Source organism: Mycena indigotica (genome assembly GCF_014461135.1).
Source record: "Mycena indigotica strain 171206Taipei chromosome Unknown Mind.scaff0009, whole genome shotgun sequence".
Lineage (NCBI taxonomy): Eukaryota > Fungi > Basidiomycota > Agaricomycetes > Agaricales > Mycenaceae > Mycena > Mycena indigotica.
In genome coordinates this window covers 4,103,144-4,121,248 of record NW_023503008.1, presented here as the reverse complement: position 1 = coordinate 4,121,248, position 18,105 = coordinate 4,103,144, and the positions used below count along the sequence as shown (strand labels likewise).

Here is an 18,105-nt window from a genome sequence, read left to right as displayed (position 1 = left end):
TTGAAGCCCTCAGCATTGCGAGACAGCTCATTTGACGAAGAATGCGAGCAGAGAGTAGTTGGACCAGATGCCATGGTTTTGATGCCCTCAGCATTGCGAGTTGACGAAGAATGCGAGCAGAGAGTAGTTGGACCAGATGCCATGGTTTTGATGCCCTCAGCATTGCAAGACGGCTCATTTGACGAAGAACGCGAGCAGAGAGTAGTTGGACCAGATGCCATGGTTTTGAAGCCCTCAACATTGCAAGACAGCTCATTTGACGAAGAACGCGAGCAGAGAGTAGTTGGACCAGATGCCATGGTTTCAGTGATGCCCTCAGCATTGCAAGACAGCTCATTTGACGAAGAACGCGAGCAGAGAGTAGTCGTGATCGGACCAGATGTCCATGGTAATCTTGACAGCGTTAGTCAGCCTGGCGTTGTCTTGCCAAGGAACAGCGTAAAAGGGAGCGTTGCTGTGTTTTTGGACCAGCGAAGGGGATGTCAGCTTTCCCATGCACGTTACTTTCCAGAGCAGAGTTTGTATCGCTTTCCGGGCAACAACAATTGACAATCAATTTTGCTTTGAATACTCACTAGTAATATAATGTGCGACGCGAACTCTGAGTTGGAAGTTGAGTTTTAGCTTGCCTTGAAGTACCAGTAGTCGGTGGCCACAGTAGGTCATGTTTTGTGATCGAATTACTTGGTAGTAGTTCTTGAACCTTTTATTTAATGTTCTACCCTATATAGTTCATATATGCATGCATAAACTGACCTTGTTATATGTCGAGACAAAACTCCCCGCCAAAAGCGTCCTCCCATAGGTCCACTTCCTTGAATCCTTTGACACCAATATCCCATCCATTGGCGAGTCGAAGTTGTGTCAGTACGCTGAAGGCGGCTTGAAGATCGGGAGGGGCAACAAGCATAAAGGATCGCAGCGGAGCGAATACCGCGCCTGGCAGTCCTCCAAAACGAAGAGAAACCATCGTGACGAGTAGTGTAAGGTGGTGGTGCGGGTACATCGAGATTCGGAGATGCTCCATTTGTGGAAGACGCACAACACCAGCTTGTGGCGTGAGCAGCTCTACCACATTGTCGACCATGGCGGTCGACCGCAGAAGGTCCAGTGTTAAGTCTGTCAGCTGAGCAAGGACATTGAACATGTTCTGGAGCGTTGGACGGTCGATGTAGACATCGCCACAAATTCTGAGCACACGGAGATTTGGGAAATAGCCGGGGAGATTCATATTTGGCAGTCGGGCAAAGAGGTTCGGCCTTGCGAAGGGATTGACGACACGAAGGTTGAGGCCACGGAGGTTGGGAAAGTCGAAATGATGCAAGAAGCCTTGTCCATGGGTTCGCAGGATGTCGGATTCTACGCGGAGACTGGCATACTCGAGCCGGTCGTAGGCAAACTCCCACGGTTGGGGACCGATATTTGGATCGGTGAAAACATCGGCGATGTCATCTTGGAAGCAGTATCGAAGGCGAACAACGGAATCCAACAGGTAAACCAGTTCATCCTCCTCCACGTCGTTTGAACAGTAGTTGTAATACCGCTGCAGGTTGCTCGTTTGGAATATGTCCATCAGAGGCCGATAATTTTCGCCGTGGTTGAATGACTCAACTTGCTGGCCCGAGTCAAATTTCACGACATTCTTTAGCAGCGGAAACTTGATTTGCGACCACTCGATGCTAGGGCCGACGGAAGTGGGAGATGCCATATGTAGACAGTATGCGTCAAAATAGATGGTGACCCAGCGACTCGATTGTTGTAGTAGTTGGGCGAGAAGCACGTGTCGCGTCGAATACTCGTAGGTGAGCACGATTGTAAGTTGACAAAGACCTGAGCGTTGGAGGTAGGTTGCGATGAGTTGCAGGGCCCGAGATTCTGCTGACTGGTCTGCGGACTGGACTAGATCTAGAAACGACCATAGCCTGGAGTACCCGATTGCTGCTTGCCTCCATTGTCGACAAACATGGCTTATTCCCAAAGAAAACATAGCAGGGATAGTTGGTCCATTGGATGGCCGGGCGAATCGTTTTTCCTCAGGGAACGGAATTGAGTGAAGAAATATCTCGCTCAAGATTTCGGGTGCGAGTGTCATCCACTGGGACAAGGCGCTTTTAGGACATTAAGCGTGATTTTATGTGGGTGGGAGGAAGCTTACCCTGTGGAAATGCTTGCCATGGTGAAAAAACCTCAAAATGCCACCTCACAACTGATAACCGCCCTACAGTGTTCAATATGACTTAATTCGCCCCTTGGGCGCAGTACTCTGCAACTTGGTCAGCGTACAATGCTGAGGGAACCTGAGGCGAGTCAGCAAGAAGTGGAGGAGGTCAAGATGTCGCCATCAGATGGATGTAATTTTCAGGTTATATCGGGCCGGAGACCGTCGTTGTCATGTCGTAGCTACGAGTCACTTGGATTTGGTAGAAGGACGGCGCACGCTTGGTACTTGGTGGTTCAACATTGTGTCTCTGGTCAATGACAACGATGCTTAGTCAGCTTGGCCTCTCTTCTATCATACGGCATTTCCTTGACTCTGGATCAATTGCAGCACTTTCGATATACTCAAACTTGTGTTAAATTGCGAGCGTGGAGACAAACAACCGCCAAGATCGCAAAAAGGAAAGTGGTTCTAAGCGCAAGTGCAACAGAATGTCTATTTTCTAGGCCTCTATCAACAACCACCGTTCAGCTTGCTCTTGGGGACAGGCTGCTTGTAGTCGTCATGCCACGTGGTGAGGTTGGGGTTTGTGTACGCCTCCAGGTACCTGACACTGATTCAGCAAGGGCTGCTACAGAATTCATAAACAGACGTGTTGATATATGCAGCAGTGGGTCTTTCCGCTGGATCGCAACCGATGTTGATCTTGTCTTGGGGTTGGTAGACACGGATCCAGTCAACACGCATCGTTGCGGGGAAGATGAGTTTGTCGAAGTCGATCCATGAGAACGAATGCGAGAAGCCAAGATTGACAAGGATGTACTTGACAATGATGAGCACTGATGTAAGTGGACTGAAGAAAGAGCGTACCAGCGGCTCTTGTGTGATAGGACGGGCCGAGATCTCCGTTGCAGCGTCCGCACCAGCTGCTGCCGCTCTCATGGTCCAGGAAACCTGATCACAAGTAAGGTTATTAAGGAATCAAATTGGCAGCAGATAGCATGCCTTGTTGTCCGAAACCCACGTAACATACTGCGGCAGAGTTGGTACGAAAAGCGTAAGATAAGATAGAAGGAAGACATACTGCTTGATCATATCCAGGAATGTACTCGAACCCTTGAACGGCATAACATTGCTTCTTGAGTTGGTAACAATCCTGGTCTACAACTCACATCAGTGGAGGGGAAATATTCGACAACGAAACATACTTGTGGTGGTTACTACCGATGTCGCCTGCTGGTACATCGACCCAGCGTAGGTGTTCTGCGACGACAAGGTCAAATCGCGGATCTCAAGGTTTGCGGAAGAGTTGTCCCAATTGTATCCTGCGTTGAACGGTGCCCATTGGGCAGTTTGGCTAATCCAAGTTGAATCAGAGGAACTTGAATGGGCAGGGAAGAGAAGCTGACCTAACTTGCCCAACATGAGCATCATCGGGGCCGCCAATTTGTGCTTCAAACATGTCGATTTCTGGCGCTGATCTGCCCACGTACGTCCCATCTTCATGGACGGGACCCGGATGAGACTCGCCTGGGCAGACACATCGGGAAAGGCGTTGGCCAGTCAGAAAAGACAGCGCAGTACCATCCTTCCCCGTGTTCAGGGCCGCCGGTGGGCCGCCATTTGATGTTTGATTTGGCATTGTTCCAACATCGCATGCATCATAGCTAACCTGGAATGAGTCGCTTTATACAACGGGCGACAATTCCGCTGACCTGTAGGGCCACTGCGAGATAGGTCAGATTGTAAACAAGAACGCGCCAAGTCACTCACTGTACCCTCTAATGTCGCTCCACTTCTATCGTTAGCATCACAAAAACAGCTAGTAAATGACTCACTATCCTGCGCGGCCTAAATTCCCCATGGTCCATATCGCCGGCCAGAGCCCTGTCGATGCGTGTGAATTTCTTCCCAAGATAACAGCAAGTGTACCAACCGAAAACGTTCGTTGTCCCGGGCAGCATAACATTGGCAAGACTGAATCAATTTCAACTGCCAGGTCACAGATTTTGTTTTGCAACTCACATTAACCCGCCAGTGAAGCAGAACTTGTTCCAGGTAGACATCATGCCGCTACGATATTCGAGATTGTGGTTGAGGCTGATGTCGTCAAAGTGTGTGAGGTTGATTTCGAGCGCGCCTCCGCGTGTGGTAACAGCTGCGGGATCATACCTGCGAATGCCGTGAGCTATGACATGCATTGTAATGACCGTGAGAAAAACCATTCAAGGTCCCCAGTGGACCAATAGTGCATATCGACGGCCTCCCAATACGGGTCGTCTCCTAGGTATTATACTATCAGTCCATGCACACGAAGATGGGTCTGCCTACAATCACCTGGGTAAAAAGTGCGACCTTCTTCCTCAAACTCGTCGCTGAAAACGAGCTGCATCTCTTTCGATGGGTCATGATATGAGGCGATTTTATAGAATTCCTGGATACGAGCGTTTGAGTTTGAGTTTGAGCGCAAGTCCCGTTCCAAACCCTACCTTCGGAGTGTTCAGGTCGATGAGACCAAAGTTGCCCATGCTTGCAACTTGACCAGAAGAATTAACAAGCGCTGAGCTCGTGGCAGTTGAGTTGTTGTGCGTTAAGTGGTAAGCTATGGGGTATCCAAGACTGAAATGAGAGAGGTGAGATTTTTTATGGATCAACTTGGTGTCGACGCACAAGAGGCCGAGAAGAATGGCAGCTAAAAGAGCGATACAGCCAACATTCAATATCCCACGTCGAGTAAAAACATTGTGCGACTTCTTGTCGCGGCGGGGGTCATGTAAAGTATCGTCCGGCTCTGGTCGGGATATGTCGACACCCCATTCGGTCGGGTCAGCGGTAAGATGATACTGAAGACGAGGTTAGCCTAGGGCAAAGCGTATGAGCTGCATACTACCTTTCCCGACAGAGACGCGGTCAGAGAGGACGGGCGGTTTGGGGAATGTCCAGGGTCGCCTGTAGGGGTTGACTGAAATGGAGACGGTGTAGCATTTGGCGACGATGCGAGCGAGGCAGCAGATGAGTTTGAGACCGCAAAGTAGCCTTGCTGTGGGCTAGCTTGGCCAGCCATTGAGGTGATTATTCGAGGGAAGGAGAGTCAAAAGGGAGAGTTATTGAGGCTTAGCAAGCGTGGAGTCGAATGGAAGTATGGCCGAATCTTCCGCATCAGAAGGGTAACCTCATCCAGTGTATCTGTTGTCAGACAGGTTGTCTCGCCTCTATCTCTCGAATGCAACTTGCAGAGGTATAAAAATGCGAGGACCTCCGGTAAGTCGTCCAGAGAGAGTATTGTGCAGCCAAACAGTTTAAAGCCCATAGACATCTTGTAGCTTGCCAAACTTCGAGTGGGCTCGATACCAGCCCCCAGCGTTTCGGTCAAATTAAGCCGTGAAAGACAAATGGGACATCGGAAGAATGGCCCAACGAGAATCAATGGAAAAGCTGTTAATTGACTGGTTCGGAATGCTAGACGTGGGCGTTGTTTTCTTCGACTGTCGTGGAGCCTGGAATGCTACAACGGCGACATCCGCGCGAGTATCCTAGCTCCGCGTAAACACCACAAGAAAAAAAATCTGGGTTAAACATCTTCGCTAGAGAGGACGAGCAGGTTGCTCAGAGTTCGCGATGCGGTCGCCATCGAAGCAAACTGGAGAAACATCGAAGCATCCGTCGCTCAGAGAGGTGTGCCTTATGGAGAGTCGCCCGCTACCAACCCGCTACACATAGTCAGTGACTCTGGATACGATTTATGGAAATACTAACAAAAACGGGAAGCCGAAGGTTTTCCTTGTGGAACATCTTACCACCTATAGCAGCAAGGGAAAGAGAGCGTCGAGTCTCGACAACATTTGGACGGATAAAAGGTCGTTGCGGTGATAAGGGGAATGAGTAGGCAAGCTCGCTGGCCTTTTACTCCAAACCCCGAGAATAACACTCAAGAGCCCATTAGTCGTTCCCGTCCAGACTGCAAGCAATAAAGTAATCGACGGCCTACAAAATGATCAGAAGAGCAAGAATGGCAGAACCAAAACACCAACCAAGCTGAACGAACCAACATCACTGTCGCGGATAATGGGATGGAGGGCTTTATCTCAGATGGGAAGACGATTGGGAGTGAGGCACGAAGAATTATCGCGAATAATGCAAAGCTTCTGGTGGAGGTGGCGGCTTGAAGTTCGCGCGGGTTTCAGGCAATTTCAGGGTTGGCAGCCACTGGAACAACGGTGAGACTGTGTGGGGTGCAAGGCTGCAGACTCACCGAAATGATGGGGTACACCCTGACAAGATGGGACTTCCGAGGGTAGGGGGAAGTCTGGAATCCAGTGAATGAGGAAGAAAGAGGCGGGCCAAGAAATCATACGGTTGCACCGCGCAGCCATGTGCTGAAGTGGTGAAGAAACACTCCCATCCTGGCATCTGAATCGGCTTGGAATCATCCATCGGCAAGACCCTCTTCTGTCGAACTGGATGGCGTTGAGGAAACTTGTGATGATGGTTTGTGACCAAGAGACGAAGAGCTACGAAGAGAGGCTCACATTGGGCTCACACAAGCCATGCACAAGGTGCCAGCACTGGTGAGCATTTATTTGAGTGGCTTTGTGCTTTCTTATGTAGGCTTGGTTGCAATCCCAAGGCTGACCAGTCGGCGGCTCGGACTCCGAGCCGGACTCGCCCTCGGAGGCCCGCATCAGGCACACCAACGAAAATTCACCCTTACAACTTCAAGTGCTCGTTCCTTGTTACCCACTTCCACCGTCTCATACCAAAATCGCAGTTTGACGCTGAAGATTTAGATCTTCTCAGCTCCAACTATCAGCAACCCGCCCCATCGCCGATCTCTTGCAACTCCCCGCTAATTTTGGTCTCAGAGCAGCGCCGCCCACCAGACAAGGAAGGTTCGGCGCTCTCCGTTTTACCGCATGTCGAATAGGCAACCCTGCTCTCCGTTTTCCCGCTCAAGAAACGGGGTATAAAAGGAACACCTTCCTGCTCAACCCAACAATCCAGTTCTCTCATGTCCACCGCCCAACTCCCTGACATTAGACTCGTCACAACCGGCCATACGCCTGACGGGACATCGGTGTTTACCTTCGACAACACGCTCGCGCCGTTCGCGCCATTTGGTCCCGCGGGCAGTCGTTTCACCAGCTTCCACGTGACCACCACCGTCCCTGCATCCAACACTGCGCGGTTTCCCGAGCTCTCTAAGAGCCTCCCCCCGCTGCCCACCAGGCGGAGCCATCTTCTGCACAACCGACATCATGCCGGGGGGCAGTGCCCCGATGCATAGGACAATCAGCCTCGACTACGCTGTTGTGCTATCAGGAGAGATCGTGCTGGCGCTCGATAATGGCGACGAAAAGACGGTTAAGGCGGGAGACGTAATGGTCCAGCGTGGCGCGCATCACGCGTGGCACAATCGGACTAACGAGGTCTGCCGGATTTTGGTGGTTATGGTCGCCGCAGAGAAGATTGTTTTGGAAGACGGGACATCTCTTGAAGAAACGGTGTTTGGCAAGAAGCCTTAGTCTCTCATTTCCCACTCGTAAATCTTATGTCCCGGGGAAAGAATACATGTTTTACTCGTAATCGTAACGACCACCCAGCCAATCATCTCCCAAACTCGCTTTCTGAGGCAAAGCCCCTTCAAACGGCCAGTATCTTATCCTCATCACTGGCGGGGGGTCGTAGTACACTCCCAATTCAAAGCCGCTAGCCAACTCATCAGCCAACTGGGTGCGCATGTCTCGTCCCATAGCCTCTCGGTGAATAGAGCAGTTGAAGCGGACAAGCTGGGTCGGGACCACAGCGGATCTGCGGGCAAGAATAAAGCGCACAATGAGCTCTTCGCTGAGCGCGTGTATGTTAGCAAACTCGAGGCATTGGAGGGCAGGACAAAGGATGTCTGTGGAGTTTGAAACAGGAATAAAATATTCGAGGAAATTGGGGTCGGAATTCTGGCCTGGAGTTGGAATGTCGGCGCCCGGAATTTTTGGCTCGCCATGTATACGGAGGTGTTGTAGGGCGGACAATATGGAAAGGGCTGAAGCCAGCACATCGGAAGCCAATGCCCCAGGTCGAATAGTGAGATGGGTAATATACGGGATGGAGCGCAGAGCTCCGGAAAGCTCTTCACACAGCTTTCGGGACAACTGGACTTTTCGGAGTGTGGGAAGGGAGAAACAGTCAAGTGCTCGATTCAAGTCTACGCTTGGCTGCCTGCGACTGGAAAGCTTAAGGCTAAGGGACCGTAGGACAGGAAGCTGAATGTGGTCAGAGCGATCCGGGGAGTAGAGAATGTCATAGTGCATGACTTCGAGGTGCAGTTTCTCAAGCGAAGGGCAATGACACAAGAATGGTAGCGGGTATTCGATGGTGGTTTGCTGATTTGAGAGATTAAAGCGGAGTTCCAGATGTCGAAGACTATGCCAAGACGTTGTCAGCGGAAGACTAGCATGTGTTCCCCTAAACGCAAAACTTTGAAGTTGATTTGTTGCGAGGAACGAGAGCTGATCTCTGAGAGTCGGTGTGAGTGCGAGCTGGTCAGTGGATTCATAGTCCGAAAGCCGGCGGTCAACCGAAAGATCGATTTTTCGGAGAAGGGGAACGTCTTCTTTGGTCAGAGATTGTAGCGTTTCAATGTCAGCGGTATGAGAGAGCCATATCTTCATGTCCCGCCATCGGGAAGCATGTGGCAGTAGGAGCGGCAAGAGGGGATCTGGGCGAGTGTTCTCATATCCCCAACCGCTGGCCAGCTGCATAGTAATGGACAATGGTACACTGCCCGAGCGAGCAAGCCAAGTATTCAACAAGCGCTTCACTTGACTGACGGTTTCTGGGTGAGCATCAAAGTGCGGAACGACAATATGCATTGAAGACCACAGCCGAGGAGTGGATTCGGCAATACGTTTCCAGTCTCTGCAGACGCGAGAAAGTAGCAGAGGACCCTCAGTGTCACTGAAGGCGGCATTGCGCTTGTCAGGGAGGGTATGTTCGAAAATGAGCCTGAGGACGTCAAGTGGAACCCGTTTGATAGGCGACAAAAGACTTTCGTGATCAGAAATGACTTTCTCGAGCTCATCGCGCTTCCGGATGGTAGTTGATAGTAGGTTAGACAACCTGTCCACCTCGGTATTAAGCGTGGCAAGCTGCTGATATGGCTGCTTTAGATATTGACGGATGTCGTCGAGTTGAGGCAATGAAGGGGCAGTGTTGGTGTGCAGTATGCCGTGGAATGGCGAATCGTTCATCGTGAAGGAACGCTGTCAACGTCATATAAGCACGTGACCTTTAACTTGAGCACTGCACCAAGAGGTGTCAAATTCGGGCGTCCAGCCTACCCGAAATCAAACGTAAATTTGATGGCGGCCGGGGCCGGCAGGCTCGATTTGGGGCCACCGGTCCACCGGAGCTCAACAAGAAATGACATTGTTTGGATTACCCATTGGAGGAGACAAAAACAAGGCACTAATGGTTGAACAGTCAACAAGTCCATAATTTAGACCAACTCACATATTTTTGGTTGCTTCAATAGGTTAACTGGTGTGGTGAGCCGGCGATGGATGGCAGTGCGCCGGAGCTGCCAATCAAATTTACGTTTGATCTCGGGTAGGCTGGACGCCCGAATTTGACACCTCTTGCACTGCACCTAATACTAGCTCAATCATTACTCTGATGATACATTCTCTCTTCTTTGAAGTTCATGCACCACAATATATGGAAATATTTTGATACTTACTCACTGTAACGTTCCACAGAAATACTAGTAGAGCAGTTATGCTTCAAGTAATGGGTTGGGCAGAAGCATCGAGCAGGTACTTGACACTCATCGGAGGAAAATGGTTTGAAACAATTTCATTGCATTTTGGGAAAACGGAGGTAACACGGAACTGGTATGTGGACTTCTCGAGCAAAGTAAAATAAAAAGAGAAATCCGAAGTGGCGGGTACGAATTTATGATTGTCGGCCACACCCTGAACACACGACGGCTGGTGCGGGGTGCGCTGCCTCAGGCTGCTGCTGTTGTTTTCGCAGCTTGCGTGTGGAGAGGAATTTCGAGACAATGGCCATGTGGCGTCTCCACTGGCAAGCGGGCAGCTTGATGTGACGCCTCCACGCAGTGAACACCGCAGGGGCTTGTCGCTTGGCTGGCGAGGAAGCGGGGTGAGCGGGGGCTTCAACCGCCTTGGAGGATGTGATGGGTTTGAACGACCCCTTGCATTTTTGCAACAGTCGCTTGAACAGCGAAGGGCGGCGGTCGTCTCCACTCTGGTTGGCAGCAGCAACCCGCGCAGGCTTTGGCCGCGGGGGAGGTGCTTGGTAGTTTGGTGCGGGTTTGACAAGGGACAGGCCGATGAAGGCCGCGATGAGACAAACGAAACTCTGTAACATTTGTCAGCACAACGAGCAGAGTCGAAGGAGAAATACGCACCGAGAAGAAACCCGAGATCGTTGAAGGGAAGGCCTTAACCTTCATCACAAACGTCACCTTCTCCTCGTTGGAGGAGAACGACTCGGCGACGCTGGTCACGGATGATCGCCGCCTGCGAGGTAGCGTTGAGCTCGCTTCGGAAGAGACACTCGAAGCAACTGATGACTTGCGAGAGCGTTTGGGCTTTGGCATGGAGCCCTCGACAGCGAGTGGTGAAACTTCCTCGACCGGAGTCTGAGTTGTTGACTCCTCGTAGTCAGGAATAGTGAACTCGGGCGGCGCCGCAAAGTCCTCTGGCTCCTGACCAGATTGCTTGCGACGACGGATATGGTCGATGCCAGCATGTGACAGGCGCCGAATGCGCTTGGGAGTATGGCGAATGGTAGCCAACATCTCGGGGACAAACGGTGCAGGAGTCGGAACGGAAGGCAAAGACGTTTTAAAGTCACAGTGCTTCGCAGCGAGACGGGCGGTCTCGACAGGTGAGCGGGTTTCGAATGAGAACGACATAGTGGGTGGATGTTTGTGAGTGTGGTTGTCGTTGTGGTTTGTAGTTGAGAATGGTTAGCGGAAGGGCCAGGCTTTTATAATCGAGTGCCGTTGGATGTCTTAGACCACCCGCTGTCTTACCCAACGGAGCGGAATTGGCGGTGCCCCACGCTACTCCAGATCGTCCCGCGTGCCAGAGGTCTCATGCTTCCGGTCGGGCGCGGATGAGACTGGGTAACTAAGAGTTCGGAGTTGTCTTTTTGTGGGAGATCTGGTGTGGCGGTCGTTGAAAACTAACTCGTGTTGATCACAGGTCACAAGAGGAAAGCCAACCACGGTTGACGGGTCCCTTTTCTTCCCAACGACCCAGTCCGGGAATGGGCCGAGGTGCGCGACGGAGGTGCTAGACATGACGTCAACTTGAATCTGCGGCACGACGGATGCAACTCAGACCTGTGCAGCAGAAGCAAAAGTGTCTCGCTTCCTTGCTGGGGAGACAAGACAGGTGTGGGGTCTCTTTTGCGGAGTATTAGTTGACTTGGAGGAGAGCAACCCATCCACCATGATAGTTGAAAACCGAGCTTGATGTTATCAGTCACGAGTGTCTGCCGCCTTTTCTTCCCAACTGCGACGGCGACTTGCAAATTTTCGCGTCGTGGACTGTATGCGCGACTCCAACTCGTGGGCCGAGGTGCCCGATGGCGGGATACGAAACATGACGTCAAGGCAAGACTTCTGCGACGGAAGCAAGTCAAACCAGTGTAGCGGAAGTAAAATGTCTCACTTTGCTTGGGTATAAAACCCTCTCTGGCTCGTTGGACTCTCCAGCTAAATCGCTCTTGCATTCGCACCACTACCATCTACCAAACCACTCTCAACCTCTACTTTGACCAACCAACCATGTCGAGCATCACCATTCCCGCTGCTTTCGACAACAGCTCCGTCTCCTGTTCATCGAGCGAGCAAACAACCACCCTTTACTCTGCGGGAGCGCAGGGGCTTCAACCTCTACCTCTCATTCGCCCCCGCGTTCCCCAAGATCGAGCCAAAAGGCCAGCTTGGACCCACCCACGCCAACCTCCCTCGTCGTCGCAAGCGGAGCAGCGTTGTCTCAGTCGAGATGCCCTCATCAAAGACCGCTGCTCCCGCCACTGAAAACACAGCATACTTCTCGTAGACGGCAGGAGCTCGGTGGGGTGGAGAAAGTTATCACGTTAGCATTTGGCGTGATTGTGCAATTGAGGGACGTTGTGCCCTTTGCGCTAAAGGGGCAGGACATGCAACTTTAAACGGGCTACCATAACTATAAACACCAACGTTGTATGCTACTAGTCCTGCCCGAAGTTTTTTGTTGCTTGTTGCTCTCTGGAATGCTTGTGACCTGAAATGTTCCAATTAAATCCCTTGTCAGAGTTACGAGTACTTGGGTAATTGTCTATCTGTCGTCTGCGTTTTGGGACCTCGATTTTGTAATGAAATTTGTTGACCTAACCCTAACCCCACGATGAAAATTGTGATCTGAGAATGAAGGCTTTTTGGACTTGATTGTTTCTGCCTTCACTTCTGTTTGTACTTCCAATCCAATACTCACGATAAGGTCAGCGCAGCCGATACAGCGCCACCCGGACCGTCGCTGGGCTTTCTAGGAGCTTCGGACCCCAATCCAAATTGTGCCCAAACCTACTCCAAGCCTGATCCCATCGCCTTCTCCACTCTCCTCCGCCTCACGACAACGCCTTCACGACGAAGGCTAAATTATGCCACCCCAGCAACTCCTTTCCTTCCCGCTCGAGTATAGCGACGTACACTATCCGCCTCAGTCACGCCTCAGCTGTGGGCTCATTGAAAAAATCTCTGCAGATTTACGCCGCGGTCATTGAACTCGGCACGTCTCTCGAACTCCCCGAGCGTTTGGACCTAGTCGGGGTTCGCTGCGCTGATTGTCGGCTCGGTTGGCCTATGCAAGATGCTCAATTCAAGCGGATGGTGGACTGGGCGATGGAAAACACCGGTAGAGTGACCAACAACGATGGTACTATCAACGTCCGAGCCACTGGTTATAATGTTGGTGCCGCTTTTGCGGACTCGTTGGGCATCATTGGTGGCGTCACAGCAGTCTACGTGCCGTCGCAAAAGAAACCCAACTTGCTGACCACTCTTGCGTTATTCTGGATTGAGACTAATGGGACTATCATCGAAGACCGATATAATAAGGTGCAACACGAAGAATTCGCAGAGAAGCTAGGCTTCGAGGGTCCACCAAAGTGGTATATAAGTGCGGACTTCATCGAGTGCGTTTTCTCAGGCCTTGGCTGTTCCATCCGGTTATTGATGATCTTCCAGCCAGCATTATCTCTGATTCAAAGCGCTCTGGACTAAGACTACTTCTGCTACTATGCACTGACAGATTTATGGAGGGAACAACTGTCTTCCCCAGGCAATGGGAGTTGAATTGGAGTCTGGTTTACTGGTTTCCACTACTTCGACTTCCTTTTATTGAAAATTGAATCTGGTCCTTGACCGATACCCAATGTACTCGTTTAAACGTTTGTGGAATAGACAGTGAACATTGCTCCATGAGAAGCAGTAGTTGGAAGGGAACGCAAGTCTCGTATGCTACAACTCGCGAAGCAGAAATGTAGCTCAATCCGAAAGGTCCATTTCTTCTTCTCCGTCATTATTGCTGTTGATCCATTCAGGGAGTGATGGAGGCAATGGCGGGGGAGACGAAGATGGCGGTGGCGGTGCGGTATTTCTTGGAGTCGGCAGAATGGAGGGCACAACACGGTCCGCGTCAGCGTCGCGCTGGCTAAGAAGAACGCCGTTGTAGATGGTCAAGCACTCCCAAGCGAAATACGCCCGTGGATAATGAGCCCAACGTCTGGGGTGAGAAAATTGAGTTTCCGGCTCTTTAGTATTCGAAGACAACCCCGCATCCACTGTTGGCATGGCCAAAACAACGTCCTCTTCCCCATTTTCGCCCCAAATCTTGATCATATCTTCTGACTCATCATCTGCGTCCTCAGTCGGGGTTTCTGGCTCCCGCATAATGCGAGCACGCATCTTTTCTCGCGGGTCTTTTGTAGAAACCCAACCCGGAGGATAACCCCATAGCGCCATATGCGATAGCCATTCATAGCCATAGCCATCGTCGTCGCCCGAATCTTCTTGATTCCGGTCACCCCATCTCAGCGCCTTTCGTAATTCGGACCCGACTGTCCCCGGCGCAAATATCGAGGACCACGAAACACGCTCAAGTCTTTCCGCAAGTTCCCGCAGGCTACGTGGGGAGTCGCTATCTCCATTCTGTTGGCGTTGGAATTCGTGTATTTGTCGAGAGAGAGCGATGAGTGGTTTGTCGAGGGGGTATGGGCAGGTTGAGATGACATGACTAGTTTCTGAGCAGTTGAAGCAGCGGGGGCCGGTTCGCTTCATATGGGTCCAATGTTGGCGGTGGAGGGGCACCAAGTGGGTGAATGTCGTCCGACATCAAGTCGGATATAGCTTCGTAGCGCTCATAGATTCCAGAAGGCTCCCATAGTCCAGAGAAGATGGGTTGAGCCTCGCTGAAGTAAGGAAGAATCTGATCCTGTTTGGGTTTAGTTTTCGTATACAGCCGCGCAGTCATGCTACCTACCTGCTGCAGTGACTCTTCACTGTGTCTCTCTACTGCTCCGAACTGTCTGTCTTCTGCGTCTTCTCCCATTCTTCGAGTGCTTTGATCACGTCTTTCCCGTCCCAGCGCCCTTTCGCTATCTCTTGCCCGTCCAAGTGTAGTGCAGGTATCCAATAAACATACTTCTTCTTCCTATGAGAGCTCAGTAAGACCGTGAATGAAAGTATGGGCTCATACCAAGAAGCGTTCTCCGGCGCGTTGATGTTGACCTGGGTCAACTCGAATTGACGGGTTTGACGAACTCTGTTGAGCTCGATCTTGGCTAACTGAAGAGCGGGTCAGGACAGTTTCGTTTGACGCTGATAGGGTATTCACATCGCAAAGCGGGCAGTTAGAGCCTGTGAAGAGGGTCAGTCGGGGAATGAGTCGAAGGGACATAGTCACACGTGACTCAAAAAATTATTATTCATCACGACGGCGGACCATTGTGTGTCCACAAAGGTGGCAATATTACAGCCGTTTGAAAATTGTATATTTAGTTGCTCTAGGGTACCATTCAGTAGACTAAGTAAGATCCAATAAATTATCAACAGCGGATGTTTATTGGCGAAGTCGAAAGGATTTGTATCGTATCGGACGGAAGCAAAACCGCAATAGGAATAACATACTGAGTCGGAGCCTTTATTTACTCGGGGCGCACGGGAAGCAAGCCGACGAAACGATTTTTCTTGACCTCGTCGCCTTTTTTAGCGAAGTAACGCTCGGTCATAAAGCTCCAGTGGAGCGAGCTGAAAGAGCTCAGACAGAGACAACACAGAAGGTAGAAGAACATACCCAACAATCCAGGCTTCGAGCCCACCAATGTACTTTTGCACCATCTCATCGATCTCCGGGCCCCATGAGGGCACTTCGAAGCGGTCGCGTTGGAAGGCGTCAATGGTAAGACGACAAAGCTCGCCAACATAGTCGACGGCACTCTGAAGAGTGTGACCGTGGTACTTCATGAGGATGACGATCATGTTGTGGGTGTCGCCGCGGGATTGTTCAACATTATACGAAAATATATCCTGAGGACGGTTGTCAACCATAGTTTTCCGCAGAGTAAGAAACGAACATTAGACCAAGTAACAAGGTCGTTGGTCGACTGGTTCAGTGACATAATCACGGGGTTCTCCGCAACGAAGTCGGGGAGATCAATGTCTAGGCCGTATCTGCGGCACAGATTGAGAAAACGATTCAGCGAAAGGAAGAAGAAACATACTCGACCAGAGCCCAGCAAGGTTTGCATCCTGAGGAAAGATATCAGGTCTTAGCAAAGTTGGTCAATAACCAAAACTCACCAGAGGTGTCGCGGCGGATCGCAATGTAGGTTTCCAAATCAGGAACGATATCAGAGTCGCGCCATTTGGCTTGAACGTTGACTGCCTCGAAGAACATCTCGAAGGTCTCTTTGAAACGTCCCTGCCAGCCAGGGCCGTGGGTCTCGATGGCACGAGCCCAGAAGCTAGCAAAGGGTGAGTCAAAGAAGACCAGCGTGAAAATGAACGCACTCTCGAGCAAGTTTTCCGGCATTCAATTCGTCTGCGGGCTGCTCTTTGCCGCGGAAAGAGGTAGGGCGATAGAAGTGGGGAAATTCGAGGGCATTCATGACCGCATCCGACAGAACTTCGGTGTCGGTGGTCATCATCCCGTCACTGATGTTATCACTGTAAACGGATCAGAGGAAATCCGAGTAGATGAAAGAGAAAGAGTCAAAGACGTACAGATGGAAGAGGTAGTTCATGAAGTCCGAAATTACACGAAGGCGGTCGGGGGGCGCCGTATAGTAGCAATGGGCCGTAAGTTCGCCAGCTTTGAGACCCTTCAAAGCAACTCGCTGCTTCGTGTTGAGGATGGGACAGTTTGAGTCGAGCCAGTTAACAGATTGGGCAGCGACTGGATCGCCCTCGGGGTTATAAAATAGCTCGTAGTTGCAATGCCCAACGAGGTCGGGGAGGTCGAAGGATGTTGGCTTGCTGTCCTCGACAGGCTTGGTCGAAGCGACCGTGGGTTCGGGGGCAGTGAAAGTGGGAGAGATGCCAGTGGTGGTCATTTTGCGGCGAAGTGTGGGTCGGCAAGCGAAAAACCGACGACAAACCCATCTTCTTATGAGGCGCGCGCGGCTCTGGAGATATTGAATCAGATCTCCATCGGTTTTGTTGCGTTCACGATCGATCCGTAGACATGACCGGCTGCCCATTTTGTGTCCAGTGGAGTCGGACCGCGCGGGGATATAAACAAAAACAAAAGAATAATGGCGGCCAAGTCGCAACAAGGCGTGATTCCAGTGTGATTCAGGGCCGGCGGTTTTGAGTCTTCCGTTCAGAGAGCATGCGAGGTCGGCAAGGCTGGGAGTTGCAATGCCAATGTTACAGTTGCATTGTTTTGACACCGTACAAGGTTTCATAGAACATTTATGTGCCTGTACACGCAGCTATTTGCATGGCTGGTTTGCGTAAGGAAACGAGCACGACTTTGAGAACGTTTTCTTCTTTTTTTTCAGAGAGAAACTGGCCATGGGGAGTGGGATTAAACCCCTGGGGATCGCTCGGCAGACGATTGTTTCAGGTCCACTGTTAATTCCGCTCGGCAATGAGGCGGGGTGTACGGAGGGGAAGGTGAGCCAGTGGGTGAAGAACAAAAGAAATTGGCCGATCAGCGTGACAGCCTGGGAAAATGTTGTCCGCCCATACACAATGATGCCGACACTCACCTTCCAAGCGACAACCTCATGGCGCAACATAAGCACCCGCTCTTCACATCCCAAGACGACCAGGTCGTAATTTTACAAAAAAAAATCATATGAAAACGACATGTGTTTGAATGAGTCATACCCATTGAAGCGCTTCACCGATTCAGACCGACTCAAGCTTGTGAAGGGACAATTTCTGCGCTCGAACAGCAACAAGAGCAGAGAAGAGCGATTCGCGAAGCTGAGCGATCAAAAAGACAAGACAAGCCGTGCTGTGTGGGTGCCTCCTTTGATCGCCGGCGGAGAAGCGCCTCCTGGTTATCGACAACTATCGATAACAGCAAAGACAGCTTATCGCAACATGTCTTCGCGGTGCACCACCAGTCTTGTCCTGATATTAGGTCCAACTTTATAGCAACTGCAACTAGCAGTGTTTGGGTTTTAGCCTTTTACTGATTCGAACTTGAAGTCTATCAATTCGAAGTCTCGAGCCCAGTCTAAACCTCGATAGGATCGACGATGTTTGACACAAGCGATTGCGACCGCGGGAACGGGCGGGACCCTTGGGAAGGAAGAAAAAAAGACAACCTTAAGTCCAGGAATCGACCCTATCCCAAGCAATTCAGGTACCAGCTCGCACCGACGAATAGATAGATAGCAGTATAAGCTTGAACTGTGGTGCCTTC

General features: G+C 51.0%; 6 protein-coding genes across 6 annotated transcripts; 1 reads left to right on the top strand and 5 right to left on the bottom strand.

Moving 5' to 3' along the window:
• Positions 1-760: 760 nt before the first annotated feature.
• On the bottom strand, positions 761-2,175 carry MIND_01105400 (uncharacterized protein; the record flags this gene model as incomplete). Its single annotated transcript, XM_037367621.1, has 2 exons — positions 761-2,108; positions 2,156-2,175. 2 exons carry the CDS (start codon positions 2,173-2,175, stop codon positions 761-763), a joined length of 1,368 nt encoding a protein of 455 aa, XP_037217015.1.
• Positions 2,176-2,671: 496 nt separating this feature from the next.
• On the bottom strand, positions 2,672-5,222 carry MIND_01105300 (GH16 domain-containing protein; the record flags this gene model as incomplete). Its single annotated transcript, XM_037367620.1, has 16 exons — positions 2,672-2,765; positions 2,811-2,980; positions 3,029-3,112; positions 3,192-3,319; positions 3,367-3,515; positions 3,568-3,825; positions 3,874-3,884; positions 3,932-3,953; positions 3,997-4,045; positions 4,095-4,135; positions 4,184-4,330; positions 4,381-4,441; positions 4,496-4,592; positions 4,648-4,777; positions 4,829-5,001; positions 5,049-5,222. The coding sequence occupies 16 exons, from the start codon at positions 5,220-5,222 to the stop codon at positions 2,672-2,674; spliced, it is 1,788 nt and encodes a 595-aa protein (XP_037217014.1).
• A 2,509-nt stretch (positions 5,223-7,731) lies between these two features.
• On the bottom strand, positions 7,732-9,402 carry MIND_01105200 (F-box domain-containing protein; the record flags this gene model as incomplete). Its single annotated transcript, XM_037367619.1, has 1 exon — positions 7,732-9,402. One exon carries the CDS (start codon positions 9,400-9,402, stop codon positions 7,732-7,734), a length of 1,671 nt encoding a protein of 556 aa, XP_037217013.1.
• Positions 9,403-10,105: 703 nt separating this feature from the next.
• Positions 10,106-11,093, bottom strand: MIND_01105100 (uncharacterized protein; the record flags this gene model as incomplete). The annotated part of the gene is made up of 2 exons (XM_037367618.1): positions 10,106-10,534; positions 10,584-11,093. 2 exons carry the CDS (start codon positions 11,091-11,093, stop codon positions 10,106-10,108), a joined length of 939 nt encoding a protein of 312 aa, XP_037217012.1.
• A 1,736-nt stretch (positions 11,094-12,829) lies between these two features.
• On the top strand, positions 12,830-13,431 carry MIND_01105000 (uncharacterized protein; the record flags this gene model as incomplete). The annotated part of the gene is made up of 3 exons (XM_037367617.1): positions 12,830-12,874; positions 12,933-13,363; positions 13,416-13,431. 3 exons carry the CDS (start codon positions 12,830-12,832, stop codon positions 13,429-13,431), a joined length of 492 nt encoding a protein of 163 aa, XP_037217011.1.
• Positions 13,432-13,715: 284 nt separating this feature from the next.
• Positions 13,716-17,134, bottom strand: MIND_01104900 (Terpene cyclase; the record flags this gene model as incomplete). The annotated part of the gene is made up of 11 exons (XM_037367616.1): positions 13,716-14,470; positions 14,538-14,705; positions 14,753-14,880; positions 14,926-15,014; positions 15,389-15,476; positions 15,523-15,755; positions 15,803-15,899; positions 15,950-15,977; positions 16,029-16,192; positions 16,239-16,394; positions 16,452-17,134. 11 exons carry the CDS (start codon positions 17,132-17,134, stop codon positions 13,716-13,718), a joined length of 2,589 nt encoding a protein of 862 aa, XP_037217010.1.
• Between the last annotated feature and the right edge of the window lie 971 nt (positions 17,135-18,105).